Source organism: Neodiprion virginianus, chromosome 5 (genome assembly GCF_021901495.1).
Source record: "Neodiprion virginianus isolate iyNeoVirg1 chromosome 5, iyNeoVirg1.1, whole genome shotgun sequence".
Classification (NCBI taxonomy): domain Eukaryota; kingdom Metazoa; phylum Arthropoda; class Insecta; order Hymenoptera; family Diprionidae; genus Neodiprion; species Neodiprion virginianus.
In genome coordinates, this window is record NC_060881.1 from 9650274 (window position 1) to 9669306 (window position 19033).

The 19033-nt window shown below is 36.2% G+C and overlaps 1 protein-coding gene across 3 annotated transcripts in view; it reads left to right on the top strand.

Annotated features, from left to right (window-relative positions):
• The first annotated feature begins 7228 nt into the window (after positions 1-7228).
• LOC124304402 (serine/threonine-protein kinase NLK) overlaps positions 7229-19033 on the top strand; it is a 148695-nt gene continuing 136890 nt past the window's right edge. For all 3 annotated transcript variants that reach the window (XR_006908167.1, XR_006908168.1, XM_046762598.1), the window contains exon 1: positions 7229-9415. Coding sequence is in view for 1 of the 3 variants with exons in the window: in XM_046762598.1 (XP_046618554.1) it covers positions 9126-9415 (290 nt within the window). In the remaining 2 variants the exon portion in view is untranslated. The remainder of the gene's footprint in view (positions 9416-19033) is intronic.

Here is a 19033-nt window from a genome sequence, read left to right on the forward strand (position 1 = left end):
TCTTACTTCAGTACAGAGGATAGGAATATGAAAGTTTCTCTCTTTTAGATTTTTTTTTTTTTTTTTTTTATCAATTTATTTTGCAACGAAACTTATGCATTTAAGAAAAAAGAACCGAATACAAAGTGTTCCTTTCTTTATTAACGATAAAAACGTAACTTTCTTCACGTGATGTAATCGGGTATCCATCCTTTTTCGTTATCACAGTATTTCCATGCCGCTGTGATTCCCATTGCATAATATGTTGTCACACTTTACAACCTTGTTAACAGCCGGAAAAGCGCGGGAAAGTTTAAAACGCGTTAACAAAACGTACACTTTTTACTTACAATCCGTACGCGGGGAATTTATTGATGCGCTGAACCGATTTTTCAAGGTTGCCAGACTCAAAAGTGGTCATTTCTCAAGTTGCGACTGAATGTTGGTAAAAAGTAAAATTTATACGATTATTTAAATGATTCGATAAATTTCGAATGAATTTTCGAACGTTTTAGATAAATCGCAAAGTACAAAAAAAAAAAATCTCCGCGCGGAGATTGCTCTTCTTTGATTACATCAAAGTGCTCAAGTTTTTACATTTTTCATCCATATTTCTTAATATTATTTTCTGAATATTCAAATATTGTTCAATATAAGCAGATACTAATTGCGTGATATGGAGATATTCTATTGTTTCCATTTACTTTCCAATGCTATCTTTCGAACCTTTTCGGCCACAATCGCTTAATTTTCGTTGCTTTTTGGTATTTTACACGTAGTTCTGAACTCCATGGCGCTGACTGCGAAATTATTTACTTACCTGCGGGAAACGGAATTAGCTTTTATAATCCCCGATGAAATATAATCCGGGGAAGTCCCTGATAGAGTATAATTTAACGGACTTCGGACCTTTTTCCCCTAAAACGGTCATAACTCGATGGATATTTGAAATTTTCACAACATTTTCATTTTCTTTCAAAAAGAAAAAAACTAAAAAAACTTTTTAAAAATACCATGATCGGGTTTTTTCAAATTTCAAGGCTAAGCAGACCCGTCAAAGCCTTGCATCTGTTCTTTATCGTAAAAATGAACTTGAGAGCTTGCAATATTATTGAGCAACATGTGCTTACTAGGTTAGAAATTTATAGTCAAATAGTACGTAGAAGAACAGGAGTTAATTAAGAAGGAAAAAGAAATTGGTTGACGAAAATCTGAAAGCGTATATATATATATATATATATATATATATATATACGGCCCAAATAACAGTTTTATTAGAGATTCTGTGATGTATATTTTGGTGCTCGATGAAATATTAATGAGATGATCTAATAAACTTTTCTACTCTCACGCGGAAAAGGTATATATTCCTTTGACTTTGCGAACGCTGATCAAAGTGGCAAAGTGGTTTGTTTACCGATCGTGTTAGTGAAGAAAAAAAAATAAATAATTAAAAAAAAAAAAAAAAAATAAAAGACTCGGTATATTCAAGAAATCTTGCGTCAACTGTACAAATGGGTTTTTATTCGTGTAAAATTCATTCAGAATCTAGCTCAATTCATACAATTACTTCATTCAATGTAACGCACTCTATGTTGGATGTTGAATACTTGTATCTCGGTGTCTAATGTAAGTACGATTGAAATTTGAATCAAAGTTCAAACAAAATTGAGCTGTTACTGAATGAATTTGTAAAACAGACCAAAGATAGTAATGACTAACAAACGTTGTTAACCAAATGTGAGTGTAAATCATTAGATTAATAATATTAAAAATATTACAGATAACGAATTATATTAAATCCAGAATATTTTCCTACCAGTATAAATGTCGTGTACGATTGTAGAAGGTTATGTAGTGTTTTTTACAAAATTAATTAATTTTAGAAAAGAAGCTTTCGAAATTGTTGTATAAACACAAACACACACACACACACATATATATGTACAAATCATATAACATCTGAAGATGAATTTATCGTTGAACATTTATTTTTCTAAATTCATTTAATTAACCGAGTGTTTGTAATTAAAATAATAATAAGATATCAAGCAGTAACCAATTGTTGAGCTATAAACAAACAATAACGATAAAAATATTACTGAACATATGCGTAAACAATTGTGTGATTTTGGTCTATATTACAATGTACATGTCGTACCCCAAATTGGCTAATCGATCTGAACAATCTTAACGTTTTGTTTATGTTAATTATTATTTGCCGAACACATCGCATTTGAATCTTTCGCTTAAAGACTTTGAAATTCTCTCGTTAAATCATCAATTTCGTCTTGATGATAGCTGTGAATTTTTTTGACAATTGTCCCTCGTGATATAAAATAGCATGCCAAAAAATGAGGTCAGTATTGACATCAGGGTGAGTTGAAGCATCGGATTCGACAAAAATGGGAGATGCTCTCAATGAAAAATGGCACAAGGAAAAATTTTAACCAGGTAGTTAAGAGGCTGAAACTCGTTACGTTGACGTAACGAAACATCAGACGAAAAAACCTCATTGTGCAATTTTATAATGATTCGCAAGGCGTTGGCTTATTAAAAAATGATTGTGTTTCGTTTATGATGACTCTCCGAAGTTCAGACAATCGTAAAGGTTCGAAGTAACGATTGTTCCCAATCATGCATCGTGATAGTAACGTTACTAACTTCAGCCTCGTAATTAGCTGCCGTTTGAAATCTTACTTCGTAGTGTTTATTCGTATATTCGAAAATAAGTATCCAAATTTTACTTAGTGGTTATTCGAAAGTTATTATTATTATTGTTATTATTGTATATACAACATGCTGGGATATTTCCAAATGGAAATTTGTTTTTCATCGGCTAGTTTGTGGTACACCGGATTGCCTCAGAAATTATTATAATTCAGATTCTCGACACCTATTGTGTTTATTATTAATGCAGATTTTGACAAACGAATACCAGTAATATATTCAGGGTAGCGACAGTCCGGGCTAATTGATAATAGTCGTAAAAATTGCCGTCACCATCTGTATAGATATTACAGTTTCAGAACCGATGAAATACACATCAGATAATTAATATTATTGCGGTGCGTGCAAGGTCGAAAGAACGATTTTTTTCTTCAATCTGTTTGGAATGTATTTCAGCGCTGTAAAAAACTTTTTCTTGATACAAGTTTTTCTCTTCCCTTTCTTCATTTTGCTTCTGGCTGAATTGAATAATTTTTTTTTTTTTTATTTACTCAAAAATCAAACGTTGCACACGCACTTTTCAACTTCGTGAAGATTTCTTCAGATCTGATGGTAAACGAGGCGTATGTAATTTGTTTTTTATTTATTTATTATTTTTTTTTTGTTTATCAATATGAATTATTGTACGTATAAATTTTCAGGTGATGATTGAAGAAAAAATTTTGTACAGTTATTACTCTACATACATATATTATATTGTTAAATTACTTGAACGCTTTGTAAATTTGTGTCAATAACTTTGCTAGTTATAATTATACGCATAATGCAAATAATTTTTCGTATAATTGTCATGTATATTGTTGCTACTATGTAAAAAAGATGGAAAGAAAAAAAAAAATAATGTGAAAGAACAATCGACGTGTAGTTACATTGATTACAACGCAAATTACCACATGCGCAAAAAAAAAAAAAAAAGTTATTTTCAGGTTTTCAAATCAATCAAAAACTTTCCTTCAACTTTAATTTTCATGCGAACATTAGATCCATCAGGCATTATACGCTCTTGCAACCTCTTTTAATTTCCTTTTCCTTTTTTTATCGTTAAAAACGTTTTGACTAAAATACAATTATCAAATGTAAATATATATATATAATATTCTTAAACATATCGACCTATTTATCGATTTTTTTCATTGACTGATTATCGATTTGTGAAATTCTGAAAGAATGACGCAAACTGGATAGAGAAAGGTGAAATCACAAACGAAACGCAATATATACCGAATGCTTTGAGCATTGACCTTTATCGTGTTTCCCTGATTCCATGCCTGAGTCAATATGCAGCAGCAAAAATTTAATAGGAATCTCCGCGACTCACACAACGGTAAATAGTTGTCTCATACAGTTGTTTACTAATGTATTACAATTCGTTGGTCAAGTCCGAAACGTTTGAGAAAATTAATTATCCTTAGAAACGTCGCTAGAACTTTAATTACACGGACGTCGCATCTGGAGATTTTTCGACTGTCCGTTGTAAAGCTAAATCCGTTGTTGGGAGGTTTCCGTTAAAAGAAGTTTCACTGTAGTTGTTTCTTGTTGATAAATTACGAGAAAAAAAAAAAAAACAAGCTGCGTAAATAGTATTTTTCGGGTACTTTTCAACGTTATAAAAACGAATTCAATTACTAGAAGTACCATCGAGTATGGTGAAGATCATTTGTCGTTAAAATCCACTTTTTTTGTAAAATTGTTCCTTTATTTTTCGTGAAAATCATTCCTAATATTGCATTATTTTACTCGTTTTATAGCAATTTGTATGAAAATTTTTGTAGACGTCGTATGATGTGTGTCGAAGTCCTCTTAGGTTTATGATTTTTTTTCGATAGAAGCTTACTCCCACCACAATTTTTTATGCTTTTCATTTGAATCTGGAGTCATGTAAATTTCATATTTTTTCACGAAGACGTTTACGAGACCATTTTTTTGAAAACCTGTTTATCGTACACTAGAAATTCGAGAAAGTATAAAGATTCATTCGATTTAAAAATAGTATGTCGTGTAACAGGGAGGCAAACCGGGTCTTTTCGGGCCTAGCCTAAATTTGCAATACGAGTCGTCGATGAGCCTAAGGCGAATATTGAAAATACACGAGGCAAAAAAATCGTTGCCTCCTTGTTGCACGCGATTCTGGCATATGCAGACCTATCTCCGTCACCCGAGTTCGGTCTCCTGGTCTCTAAGCCTCTTGGTTACGCGTTTTTTCACGAAGCGCGAAATTGAGGTTAGATTTGTACGCAACAGCGCATGCGCGTAGTACGGAAAAGACGACTTTTCTGTTCACCGTATTCAAATATAAAAGATAATCCGGGGTAATCGATCGTCTTTATTGCTTCCTACCCTCATGCATTCACCGGTTGTGTCTGCAGGCACATTGAAAGCCAAAGTTATTTGCAAACTTTGAAAACACATTTCCTATACATATTACAGAAATATCGCTCGAATGAGGTTTAAATACGACAGGTTTCGATATTAATACGACCTATTCGTATTTTTTTCCCAATCTGATTCTTAGATACGAGCTGATGAAATTGTTGCCACAAAAGTAGAAAAAACGGGTAACTTCTTGTATGCAGCACTATAAATTGCAATGATGTAAAAAAAAAGCTGGAATGACTTTGGTGAATGCTTCTGTCTCTGAATGCGTCATTTTTCACACCATCCCCAAAGAATTAGTAATCCAAACGATGGTTGGTCCAAACTCATTGATTGTTTAAAAATATTTACTACAAACTAGAGTTGACTGGTTCAGAAAGCTGGAGGTACAGCAATTATTTCTGAAAAATTCCTCGGTTGTTCTGAAACTTCAGATTTGTCGTCACTGTGGCCTCGATTTTAACGATCTCTTTCTTGTATCGTATAAACAAAGGAATTACCGAGTAAACAATAATTCTGATAGTCATGAACGAACAAGTTCGATTTTATCCGCAACATTGTACTTTATCTAGGTCAGATCCTAGTTATACATTTTAGATTCGGAATTAGGCCAACGAGTAACAAAAATTTGAAATTTTCACTCAAACGATCGAGACATCTTGGGGAAAACTTGGCACACCTTGAATTTCCTTTGCACAATCAGTTTCTATATCAGAATAACTGTAAGGTAAGTCGCATGAGCGGTGAAAAGTCGGAAATTTTTCATCGAGACATAAAGAATACATACGTAATCCAATGTGTTAGATATTTATACCAAAAGCCCTAGTATTTTCATAAAAAATCACTCAGTTCATGATTCTTTGGTTCATTGTTTTTTGTTAGATAAATATGTATGGAAATTGCTGTGACATCTTTAGCGGTTTGAAGATGTTACAGAGTGCAAGATTATGAATAAAAAGAAGACGTTAACTCCATTTTTTTTACTATTACATTTGAATTTCTTATATCGTACGTTCGTTTATGCGGTTGAAATTAAAAAAGTATTAGTGATATTCTCGTTGATTAAGAACTAGACAATAAATCAGTGCAGCGAGTATCTTTTGATCTCCGTTATTTCGCATGACTAGTTGACAGGGTTGGGAAATATTTGAAATGGTTCCATCTCAAATGGGCAATTAAAATGCAAAATTGTATTTCGCATCTTCTATTTCAAATAAATTCAAACGGTCATGCTCTATTTTTTATTTTGAACGGAAAAATGTATACATTTAATCATTTGCAAAGCGCCTCTGTTGAAATGGATTTTTATCCTTTTGAAAAATTTCCTAGCCAATAATTTATAACTATATTCTCTCGGATGGGAATAAATAATGACAGATTTGTCAGTTATTCGCTAAATTTTCAACTCAAAAAGAGATCGTTTAGCAATGCATCAATTCTTTCGTTCTAATGAAATAGTGATTCGGTAAATACACGCGTAGGTAAATATGTCTGTCAGTAGTCTTTCGTTTCAGACAGATGAGAAAGTTTTAAATGATATTCTACAAATAACCAGCGTTTGAATTACAGCGCTCGCAATATTTTTCAAATAACTATTTGACTAGCCACATCTAGCAAAAATCTTCAAAACTGCAGTCATAATAATAATAATAGCGAATGTAAGAAATAAAATGACGAGTACAAGATAGCGTATCTCGATTATTATAAGAAACACAGTTATTTGCAGCATGCATAAAGTCAGTTCGAACACCTATTTTTCAACTTGAATGGGAATAAGCAGAAAATTTTCATTTGTCCATACACACGATATTTCTACAAGCATTTTTCATTTTCCATTTCGAATGTCTTGCTAATCGAACGTTCGACGTAACTAAATTCACATCGATATTTCGTTGAATGAGTACCAAGCTTTGTACGTTCACGCGACACCCGAAATATCCGAGGAATTCCTAACGACATTCGAGTCAATCTGCGGGTGGAAATGGTTTGAAATTTTCGTATCTCACCCCCACCGTCTATCGGCCGCAATCCGGTTGCGCGTTGTAGTTCTGCGCAGGTCACGTGACGGCCTTTGTGCAGCTGGCGCTGCCCTCGGTGGGGAGAAGAAGCTAAACGCGAGTTGACAGACAGGCAGTGGCCAGCAAGCCTTGGCTGCGTAAGGACGCCTTTCGTCATTAAAGACATCATTGACCAGTATCAGAAAAGATATACGCATATGTACATATATAAATGTACGTACGTATGTCGATCGGTCGCGTACGCGTGTGAGGACTAGCCGAATAGTGTGCCTGTGTGCGTGCGTGTGTGTGTATGTGTGAGTGGGTGGATTTGTTCTTTTATTTTCATTTCATTTTTTATTCGTTTTAAAATTCTACATTGTTGTTACGGGGAGAGGTTAAATCCGCGTCAAGAGTTGTGTGTAGATAACAAGGATACCGGAGATAAATCACGCAAAACCGTCTCTCCCTCTCCCTCTCACTCTCAACCTATCGCTCTCTATCTTCCCCGCCCTCAGGGGAAAATAAATAAATTTAAAAAAAAAAAAAAAATCGCCAGCCCCCGAGCATCGGGTTTCGTTAATTTCTGGTTCGTTGTTTCGTTCCCCCTTCGCCCTCCCGCCGTCATCATCCTCCTCCCCCTCCTCCTCCTCCCAGCGACCAAAGAGTCACTGCCAGCAGCTGAGCGAGTGCACGTCGCGTTTCTGTATGTCGCGCCGAGTGTCGTGTCGTCTCTGTGTGTCGTCGTTGTGCGATCGCGCGTGCGACGAGGAGAAATATAACCTGATGTGAGTGAAACGTTGGATTTAAAAACCGCCTTTCAGTTTTTCCGGAATACCCCAACCTGTTAGTTACAAGCGGCCACCGGTCGTTTTGTCCTTCGTCCGATCGGAGCCGGAAAAATCGTGAGAATAGCGGAAGGTCGATTCGTCGCTTTCTTTTCTTTTCATTTCATTTGTTTTCTATCGGGTTCGAACCGAGGGTATTACTTATCGTACGTAAAGGCGAAACGGAAATAGTTGCACGCTGCTTCGGGTTTGCGGGCGGAAAACTGAGGTGAAAAAGAAGAGAAATAAGCGAGACAAGGGTAAACAAAGGAATAGGAGGGTCACCGTTGTTCGCAAGAGCTGATTGTAATAACCGTGACACATTGTGACGTGTGACGAGTGGAGAAGGTGAAGCAAAAGTTCGGGATAAAAAAAAAATTCAAACAAGTTTCGTTTTTATTCCACGTGTAACGGTGCCGCCGAAAAAAGAAGAATAAGAAAAAAGAAACAAACGAAACGATACCTCGTCGATGTCGAACAGGAAAATCAGCGGTGGTTAAAACTTTGTGATCTTTCGCTCTTCGTTTTTTTTTTCCAACGTCAAAGCGACCGTCCCGCGTACAACAGTGCAATAACACAGCCGACAGGGAGAAAAAAAAAAAAAAAAAAAATAGGCGGCAATTGGTGATATGAAAAGAGGATTATTTTTCGGTGTGTAAGAAGCGTGGGTTTTAAAAAAAGTGACAGAAGAAACAACGAAAGGATCCGAGAACTAATAATCAGCGTCATATGACAGCGGTGAGAGGAGTTTGGAAAAAATTTTGTTTAAACGTCGATTTTTGATCCGAGATATTTGACGAAACCCGTGCTTGAAAAAAAAAAAAAAAGCGTTGCACCAAGGGCTGATTAAGTTGTGTACAATCGAACATTCAAAGAATGCGAAGAAACGACGCGCCATAGAGGGTAAAACGTATAAATAGTGAGGTTAGCGAGTAACGAAGCCGAAAGCCGTAGGGATCAGTTCGAAAACAAAACAAAAGAGCGTCGTCGTGCATCGTCTCGGTGCGTTTGGAACAGCACAGCAGCGACGGAAGAGGGTGAAAGTGAAAATCGTCGGTGATACGGGACCGCCGCTTGCCGACGGAGAGACAGACAGACGGGCGGAAACCCGGTAACAGAAGTAGCAAAAGTATACGAACAGGGGAAAAAACAAAATCTGCGACCAATCACCTCGAAGTCAGTCGGCTCTTCGCCTAGGGGGGCCTTAGGTGAATTTTTGATGGCAGTGGTGGGGCCGAGCCGGCACTCGCGGGTGTCCATGAGCGTGTCGATGTCGCTTATGCAGGGGGGTGGGGCCGGGGCTACCGGCGGCGGCGGCGGAGGCGGCGGGACGACCGGGACTCATCCGGGACAGGCGGTCCTAGCAGCGGCGGCGGCCGCCGCCGCCGTCGCCCAGGCCCCCCCGACTTATTACCACCCCGCCGCCCCCGCACCACCCCCACCACCCCCTACCCAGGACCCAGTACAGCCGGACCGACCCATTGGATACGGGGCCTTCGGAGTCGTCTGGTGAGTTGATTATACACGTGAATCTGTTAGTAGTACGATAGATATCGACCGTTTCTTTGTGCGCAATTGTCGTTATAGTATTTGGATGTATTTATTTTGGGACGAGAATTATTCACGTGCCCGTTAAGGGGCCATCCATAAATTACGTCACACGTTAATGCGGGGGGAGGGGGGTGGGGTCAAAAGCTTTGTGACGTCACGTGTTAAAATTTAAAATACTAAAACACGAAATTTATACATAAAGATTATTTAATAAGAATAAGAAAAAAATGAAAATAACTGTTTTCTTTTGATTATTTTTAAGTACACGCATAAGTTTGAAAAATTTGTGACGTTACATCAGGGGGGGAGGGGGTTCTAAAAATGTGGCAACGTGACAGGGACGGGGGGAGGGGTTTAAAAGTTCTAAAATTCGCGTGACGTAATTTATGGATGGACCCTTGTTGTGTGAGGGGCCATTTCACCTCGGTTCGATTAGGGTCTCATCAGAAAATCAACCTTGGTTGGATTTGGATAGCGATTTTTTTTAATTTTTCTTCTAAATCGAAAATGTGTTGCATTGTTTCTTTTTTTTTTATTATTATTTTTTTTATTTTGGATTTTTCCAACCCTTCCCGGACGTTCCCAGAGACCATTGAATGCTGATATTTTTGCAATGAATGCCCGACATTTTTTAAAATTATGAACATAAAATTATGTAAATTCTGTGATCTAAACCGAAAAATATTCCAATCAAAATTGATGTGGGCAGGGAGAGCAGTAATTTTTTCATTCATCTTTTAAGTATATAATTTTTTTTTTTTTTTTTTGCCCCAGTCCATTGCATTTTTTTGGTTGTGAATTTTGAAGGCTTGATATACATACATCTTCTCTAATACCAGAACAGTATGCAAATTTTGTTTAATTTTCATAATTAAAAAATCAAACCAATTAAAAAAAAAGATTTCGAATTTTTGTTTGGCTTTTGAATGAAATTTACAGATTGTTATTGTATTCGTGAAGATATATTAAAACCTGTATCTTCAAAAAAGACAAAAAATCAAAATGCCTGAAAAAAAAATGTAATAATCAGTTGACAAATGAAAAAAAAACTATCGTTTCGACTCCACGCTTCAATTTTCGTTGGAATATTTAGGTAATTTTTTCCATAATTTTCAAAAATGTCGCAATCATTGTCGAAATACCAACATTTAAGGAGCTCTGGGGTGCAGGGGGGGGGGGGGGGGTAGGAAAAATCTGAAAAAATTGGAACACTATTAAGGGTTGGAACAAGAATTTAAAAGATCGCGGATCAAATTCAAGAGTGTCAGGATCAGATCCTAGGTGAATTGACGTAGAATGCCCTATATATATGCATGTATGTATGTGGTTGAGTCGGCATATGCACAAAAAAGCATATCCGAGTTGCAATTTTTCGTTACCGATGCCCTTCCTCTTCACCCCCCTTCGACGATTAGGAAAAGAAAATATTAGTATCGAAAAATTTCAATTGAAAATGCAGGTTTCGATTGGACTACGAGGTTCAGGTTAGTCACGTGATCGTAACGAACCATTGAGAAGAAATCACTATTTCCTATTTTTAGACTGATTTTGAAGAAACTAAGACTGCAAAATATCAGTAGGTTTTGTTTCATTACCGTTTACCGCATTTCAGACAATTCAAAAAATGGCGAAACAACGGTTTTTTTCTCAGCACGAATCGATACGATGACGTTAATAACTTCAACGTGATGCCGATAAAAGTTGGAACCGTTGTTTCGGTATGAAAATTTATCGGAATATCAAGGAGATGAATCGAGGTTACCGGAGAAAAATCTGAACGCCATCTTCTGGCGGGAAAATATTAGATACCGCACTAACTCGGCCCTATTTTATTATCAAATTTTAATATCAAAGTAAAACGTAATGAAGCAAAACGTACCGATATCTTGCAATCTTACTTCCTTCAAAATCAGTGTGAAAATAGGAAAATAGTGATTTCTTCCCAACGTTTAGTTATGATAACGTTACTGATTTCAACCACGCAGATCGCGTTATTCCCTGAAATTTCTTCAACGCCAAAAACATGTCATTGGTCGGAATTTTTTTGTTTTTTTTTTATTTTACGCGACGAAGCTCTTTTATTCCATTTCGGTTTTACAGTAATCGAGATCTCTTGTACGAAGAAATGTTCTTCTTGACATTCCGCGAAGAAATCCAGTCACAATTAAGTTTGATTGGATTAATTAATTGTAATTGAAACTCTCAAACACTTTGTTTCCTTTTAGTGTTATTTTTTGTTTCACCGATCCGATTGGAAAAACTTTTCCAAACGGACGACTGTTTACGGTTTATTATCCATAAATATTACGAAATGCGGAACCGGAGTTAATCGAGTTAAATTCAATCGCCACAATTGACAATTCCATCAACTTCGCATATATCATTGTCATAATTTAATTTAGCGAAGTTTTCGTGTCAACCCCACCATATGATACATGTATTTATTATTTTCACTTCCTGTTTACGTTGTCGCGTGTTTTCCCTCTCTCTCTCTCTCTCTCCTAATATTATTCCATTTTCTGAAACTACTTTCTCTTCATCATCATCTTCTTCTTCTTCTCTTCTTCTTCTTCTCGGTCGTCTTATATTCTTAACGCCAGCGATGTTGTTGGTTGCCCTCCGGTTGCCCTCCGTGAGTTTAATGTGAATGCCCTGTGTCGATTTATCTCGCCCAAGATCGCTCTTTGTGCGTGAAAAACCTGCTTAGAATACTAATACGCGAGAGAGCACCTATCTCTCTCTTCCCCCTTTCTCTCTCTCTCTCTCTCTCTCGCGCTCTCTCTCCTTCCCTTTTTCCCATATCGTGCTGCACTTACATGCTCGCACAAACAAACACACCGAGAGACGTACAATTGTATAACAACTACGACGACGAGTTTCGGAGAGTTCCTTGTTATTTATTATCACGTCTTACGACGATGCTGCTGCACCCGTCAGGATGCTGTGGACTCCTCCGTTGTCACAGGTTATAAAAAGGCAGCCACGTTATTATGCCTGTGTGTTACAGATGGAAAATTTTTATAAGAATCGGTTGCCCGCCGAGTAGAAAATTTTGAAAGATCCGAAAGTAATGGAAGGGTCACAATAACGAGACTTCAAATATGCCGAGATATTTTTAAACAATCAATATTTCATCATGTTTCTATGTGTAGATGATATGTATAGGAAAGTCAAATTTTTATAGAATCATCGGAAGGAATAAGAATCCACCAAATGTATTCCGTATTTTGGTTATCTTTGTTTTGACCTTCCGAATCTTAAATTCTTAAGATTAGATAAAACAGATTTTCTCATTTGTCGAAAATTCGATATTGCGAACATCCAATTTTCGTATCTCTCTACAAAATTTTTTTTATATCCGAATTTTTTTTGTTTTTATGCGTGATTTTAATCGACGAATCTCTCTTTAATTTTTTTCCTTCGTTTTGTGGTTCGTACCAAAATTTGTATTGATAAGTTTATTCGAGTCAAATCGAGATTAATGCTTATTAACAGAATATTCCGGCATTTTAAGATGTTTTGAGCGTCGTGTCACGTGACCAATTTTGTAGTTTTTTTTTTTTTTTTTTTTTTTAACAAGAATCGAAAAGAACACGGTCATTGTTGTATCACAGTACACCGAATTTCGGACGTTCCAAAATCGCAAAGCAACGGTTTTTTCCTCACGAGGCTGAAATTAGTAACGTCGAGGTTACGAAACATGCGGGAAAAAAATCATTACCGTACAATTTTCGAACGACTTTCGAAAAGTTGGCCTTCAACACTACGATCGTGATTAATCGCTTGTTACGGTTCACCAAATTTCAGACGATCCCAAAGTTTCGATCGGTATATGAAAGTAAGAATTTCTCCTAAACGTGCATCGTTAGAGTAACGTGATTAACTTAATCCTCACTTTTACTCAGCATGAATCATCACCAACTTCAACGTGATAAAAAAATTTGTCCGAGTTGCGGGTGAAAAGATCGAGAAACAATAAAATCCCCGACGAAAAAATCCCCGCTTGTTTTTGCGCCGTTCTCTTCCTTTGTCTTAATTATGATCGATCTGTTGTCAGGTATAGGTTATGAGAAATATTATTAGCACGCGTATCGCTTTGCGCTGATAACGTTCGTTCTCGCCTTGCTGCTTTGCTGATAGTTTTCTCGATTTTACGCGCGTTCCTTTGTCTGTACATAATAATTAACTCACACGCTCGTAACGTTTACATGAAATTTTTTTAAGAACAAATCAATATTTTTTTATCATTCTATAAACGTTATTCTCAACTAGAAACTTTTGTATTTTAAATGTTGTAAATTAACGGATCTTGCAACATTCGTAAACGCACGTTTGACGTAATAGAAAAATTATTGACAAACGAAGTATTTCTCGAATGTTTATTTGTTATCCACGGATCTTGCTATTTATTTTCTTATATTTCTTTCGATATCAAACTTTTCCCCCGAAATGCAACACCGTATTAATAAATCGATCGACTTCTCGAAATTCGTGAAATTGATATTGAAATTGATGAAACAAAGATAGAAATTGATTCTCACTTCGAAAATTGTTTTTGCGTCCTACGATAATCGAAGTTTTGACACTTCTGCTCTTCAATTTTCGTCAAAACGGAACGTTGGATATATTTGTTATTTCTACTAATCAATCCGTTAAACGTTAGTCGAGCGTGTATGGGTCATTCCATGTCAATTCAACGACGTTGAATCATTTTTCAACATGTTTTTATACATATAGAAAGAAGTCCTCAGTTAAATTTTTTAGCTCTTTATCTCTTTCCATTCCAGAGTTGTCGATTTTTGAAGAAATTAACGAAAAGAAATGACAACAATTGAAATAACCTAATTGAATATAAAAATTTTTAAGTATTTTTTGATGCTCTTTCTGGAAAAAAAAAAAAAAAAAAATTTCTCGTTGCTTTTTTTGTAATTTTTTATCGAAAAATTGGATTTTCGTTCAATGGGACACTTTTGATTTTATCCAAAAAAAAAATGTACCAAATTCTACGTTAAAAAACAAAACTTTTGAGCCATAATAGAAGATGGGCTTTCAATAACTTCTAGTGAAAATAATTTTAAAAATAAATTTTTTTTCGGTAATTTTGATTTATTTTTCCTTCTCAGATCACGTAGTTTATTTTATACGGATATATGCATATGCATATCGTGTTTGTTAAACGAATTTCTCTCCCCCCCTCTCTCTCTCTTTCTCTCTCGCTCTCTCTCTTTCCTTGGTTTCCGCTGGTTTAACTTACACCTATTGGTATAGGTATCCACACCTACGTACATCCAGTACAAGTGGCTCGAACTAACGTTGGCTTGCGTAAGCGACCTTCGAGCGTTATTACGTAGGTACGTGAGTTTTTAAAATTATTTCAAGACACCCGAGTGATGATTACGTACGATGTATCCCTTACCGAGGGACGGACGAACGGACGATTTGAGAAAAAAATCACACCCGCCATTTTGTTGTATCGATAAAATTTTTCCGGTAAAGCCCGTCAATCGGCACAATTTATTTCATTTTTTACTTTTCTTATACTTTTTTTCTTTACTATAAAAAATATTGCGTTGCGTCGTGATGTAAGCGATGGGTTTTTGGGCGAGCCGATTACGAATCTGAGTTCGGATCTTAAAAATTCAGTACTGCGAATCCAATCATCGACCCCGAAAAACCGCCGCACAGATTTTTTTCACCCGATTCGATCATATTTGAAATTTTAGCACGCCATTTGGAATTTTTTAAGTCTGATTTCAGACTCTCCTGAAAACCATCGAAGATGATCTTGTTACAAAAGTTGACTCGTAGGGTTAAATCAATAATAGAACATTTATATTGATCATGGTAAATTTTACTGTATAAGGAAAATATGCATTTTTTTTTTTTATCATATTCAGGTCCACGTATAATTATATTGAATGTATAATTACTGAATTTTGCCAATCATTCTCGTGGAAAAACTTGATCGATGGAATTGTGTGTCGAATAGCGAAAAACTATTGCTTTGTTTAAAGCGGACGTCAAATTTATCGAGGAGAAGAGCCTGTAAAGAAAATAACCGGAAATCTAGTCGGGGAAATAATTTTAGTCAGCTGATATCCGAGTTTTGTAATCAAGAGACTTTGGGTAGCAATTAATAATAATCACGTAAACACATTTTACGACACTTGGGAATTAATTCATTAGTAAATGAAGTGTAAAACAAATTTAGCGACTACTTGTGACGCGTAGCCGAGCAGATGACGATGACTTTTTTTTCTTAAGCGTAGTCACCGTATTTTGTAAGATATGTACATTTTTTTTTAATTATTACAATGACTTCGCCGTCGTGATTATAATAATTTAAATCGTGACATTGTAATTATTGACGGATTCAGTGACTGAGATTATTGTAAGGTTGAAATTCGTTTATTATTGCAAGAATTTTTTGATATCGCATAAATTTGAGGGATTCCTCGAAATTCGGCATTGAGTTACCTTTTATTTGGCAAATGAAACTTTCCTCGCTAGTTAATAGATTGAAATAAAAATAATTGAAATTTAAACTGCAGTGAATTGTTATTACAACAAAATATTAGAGAAATCACACGTTATTCGGATCCCGAATCGTCCGAGCGTCATTTTTAATAACAATAATAATTACAACTTATTTCTCGCCAAATCAGCACTTCGTCCGATATTTTTTTTATAAACTGACGAGCACGAGAAAAATCTGTCATAAATGGTTTTTCGGGTAATATTTGCCACGTATAAAATGATCTATTTTTTGTTCGAACATGTCGCTTTTTACATTTTATTATATCCTTCTTGATTTCAGCGATATATGGATTATACAACACGCGTTCATATCGTGTGTGTAATTTTTTTTAAGGCGTGCTAATATTACGCGCGTATTATTCAGACGTTGGCGGTTGGATTTAAATGTTTATTTATCGTTTCGCTTTAGTCGGAGATCGTCTATCGCTGCTGGTCCAGTCGAGATAGACACAAAAATAGCCTTGAATGGAAATAATTAGGGGGAGATTTTTTTTTTTAAACTTGGGGGGGGGGGGGGGTGGTTGGAAGTCTAAATCTCGATTTTCGGGAAAATCCCGCCATTGCGTTCGCCGCCATCTTGATTTAAACTTCGATCTATTCGTTTTTCTGAAATAACTCGTTAATTTACAACTTTGGAGCAAAAATGGTTGAACCCAAAGTTGTTGGAAATTTAATTTCCCACAAGTCTAGTCATTATCATTTTCACGCTAGGATCAATATTTGCAGAGTTATACAGTCTTACTCATATTTGTATTAATTGTAGAGAGAATAATGAACTGATTGAAAATTGATCTAGTTTATAATGTAATTTTATTTATTTTTTTTTAAATTTTAACCGGTTTTCGATTACGTTTAATTATATAATTCGAAATGAACCAGAGTTCATTTTATCGTTGAAAGCGGGAATAATAAACACCGATAGAGATACGATAAAGAGGTTAAGAAACTGGGAAATATTTGGTTCGTACGAATCGAAAATTGTTGAATAATCTGGATGAGGGTCAAAGTTTCGAATAGTTGAAACTCACGTCAGATCGAACTATGATCAGAATCTCATTAATCCGAATGGTCAGAACTGTAAGAATGACTCGAGTATGCGAAGGGTTGAATGTTACAAATGATTCAGATAGTTGCAGAAGGATCAGAATTACGCAAAATTTTATTTTATTCGATCCGAGAGACCGGATGAAAGGTATTTGTACGAATAGTTATCTCCAATGCGGATAAAAATAGATGTTGATATGCGGACAATTTGCGAAAGTTTGGTAAGCGGGTAAAAGAATACGAAAAACTGTAGAATCGTATTAAAAATAACAGCAGAATTGAAACATTTTTATACGTTGTAATTATAAAAGTTTTTTTTCTTTTTTTTTATCTTTCAAATTATGCACGTCTCAGCTTTTCCGTTTCTTTCGATTCTCGTGACGCTTTTGTGTCAGAAAAAAAAATTTGACACGTTTATCCTACAATCTTAGTATTGTGGTTTTTGAAGTCGCTAAATTCGAATCTGAAATAAGATTTCCTGGATTCAAAATGACTGATCCGATATGGTGGATGCAAGTTTTCAGAAACAGTTCGATTCCGAGGAAATTAAGTATCGTAAAGTCAGGCGTAAAATTCACAATTCGCGACCACAAAAATCTGATGATACAAATTTTTGTTGAAATCCAATTACTTTTCGAACTTCCTTAACGCCGTATTGAATCTGCCGTTCTGAATTTTGGAAATCTGATTAGATATTCAAATTCATCGGCCTCAAAAACTCTCTGATTCTTACTTTCGTCGTAATCAAATTATTTTTCGAATTTACATCCGCCATATTAAATCCACCATTTTGAATTTTGGAAATCTCGTTTTAATATTAAAATTCGTCGACTTGAAAAACCGAATAATTCTCACTGTCGTCGGATTGAAATTATTTTTCGACTTTGCATTCACCATATTGGATCCGCCCTTCCGAGTTTTGAAAATCTGATTTCAGATGTCGACTCAGCGACCTCAAAAATTACGATTTGCCAAACAGTCGTATAAATACAGTGAATACATGTTTTTTAAAAACGCTTACATACGCGTGTTAGCACAAAAATGGCAGGACTTTTTTCCACCCGCACACTCGCAGTCAAGGGGTTTAACTTTGACCATTTTGAGGTTTTTTTTATTTTTTATTTTATTTTTTTAATCTTTTCATAAATCATATCCCCACCTCTCCCCATCAGCGAATGTTGTCGTACTCTAAAATTTCGCGCAAAGTAAGGTTAGAATTTGAAGAAGGGCAGGGGGAGGGGGGGGGGGGAAGGGAGGTGAAGGAACGCATCTACAGGCAGTGATTAGCTGCAGCAAGAAGGGCCTTCCTACGTCGCTGTGGCGGCGTCGCCATGACAACGGACGGTGGTGACTCGGAAGATAAGTGAGTCGACGCTCCCGTCCGCCGGCGTCGGGTCGTCGGGTCGTCGGGGCGACGGAACGACGTCGGTTCGAACAGCGTCGCTGACGATGAGCGTCTGCGCGGAGAGAGAGAGAGAGAGAGAGAGAGACGCGGTTACGTGCGAATCGGCGATAACTCCGGGGGCGGAGACCGAACGTTTAAGAGGATGCCTGTAGTCCTTCCTTACCGACCGAGTGAAATATAGTTTATTTTCACCGTTACCTGTGCGTTACGCATCGCTAATGCAAAATATCAAGAGTTTGAAGTTCGCAACGTTGAAGTAACGACGCGTTCTTTGTAAAAAAAAAAATAAATTGTACTTTCGCTTTATAAACGTTGGACGAAATTTAGTAAAATCGTAGCGAAGGAAAAGATCCTTATATTTCGCAAAGCTTACTTAAACTCAACTTCCGTAAATTTATTACTTTGATGTTGTTAATTGGCCAGTTTTTCCTCGATGTCTCGTTACGTTAACGTTTCTAATTTCAAACTCGTAAGGAATCTAGTGAGACAGCGTATAGTGGAGCTTACTCGATTCTCTTCCTTGGGGCATGATGCTTTACTCGTCCGAGAATCATGTACTTTGCTAACTTGTTGCGTGATTTAATATTTTG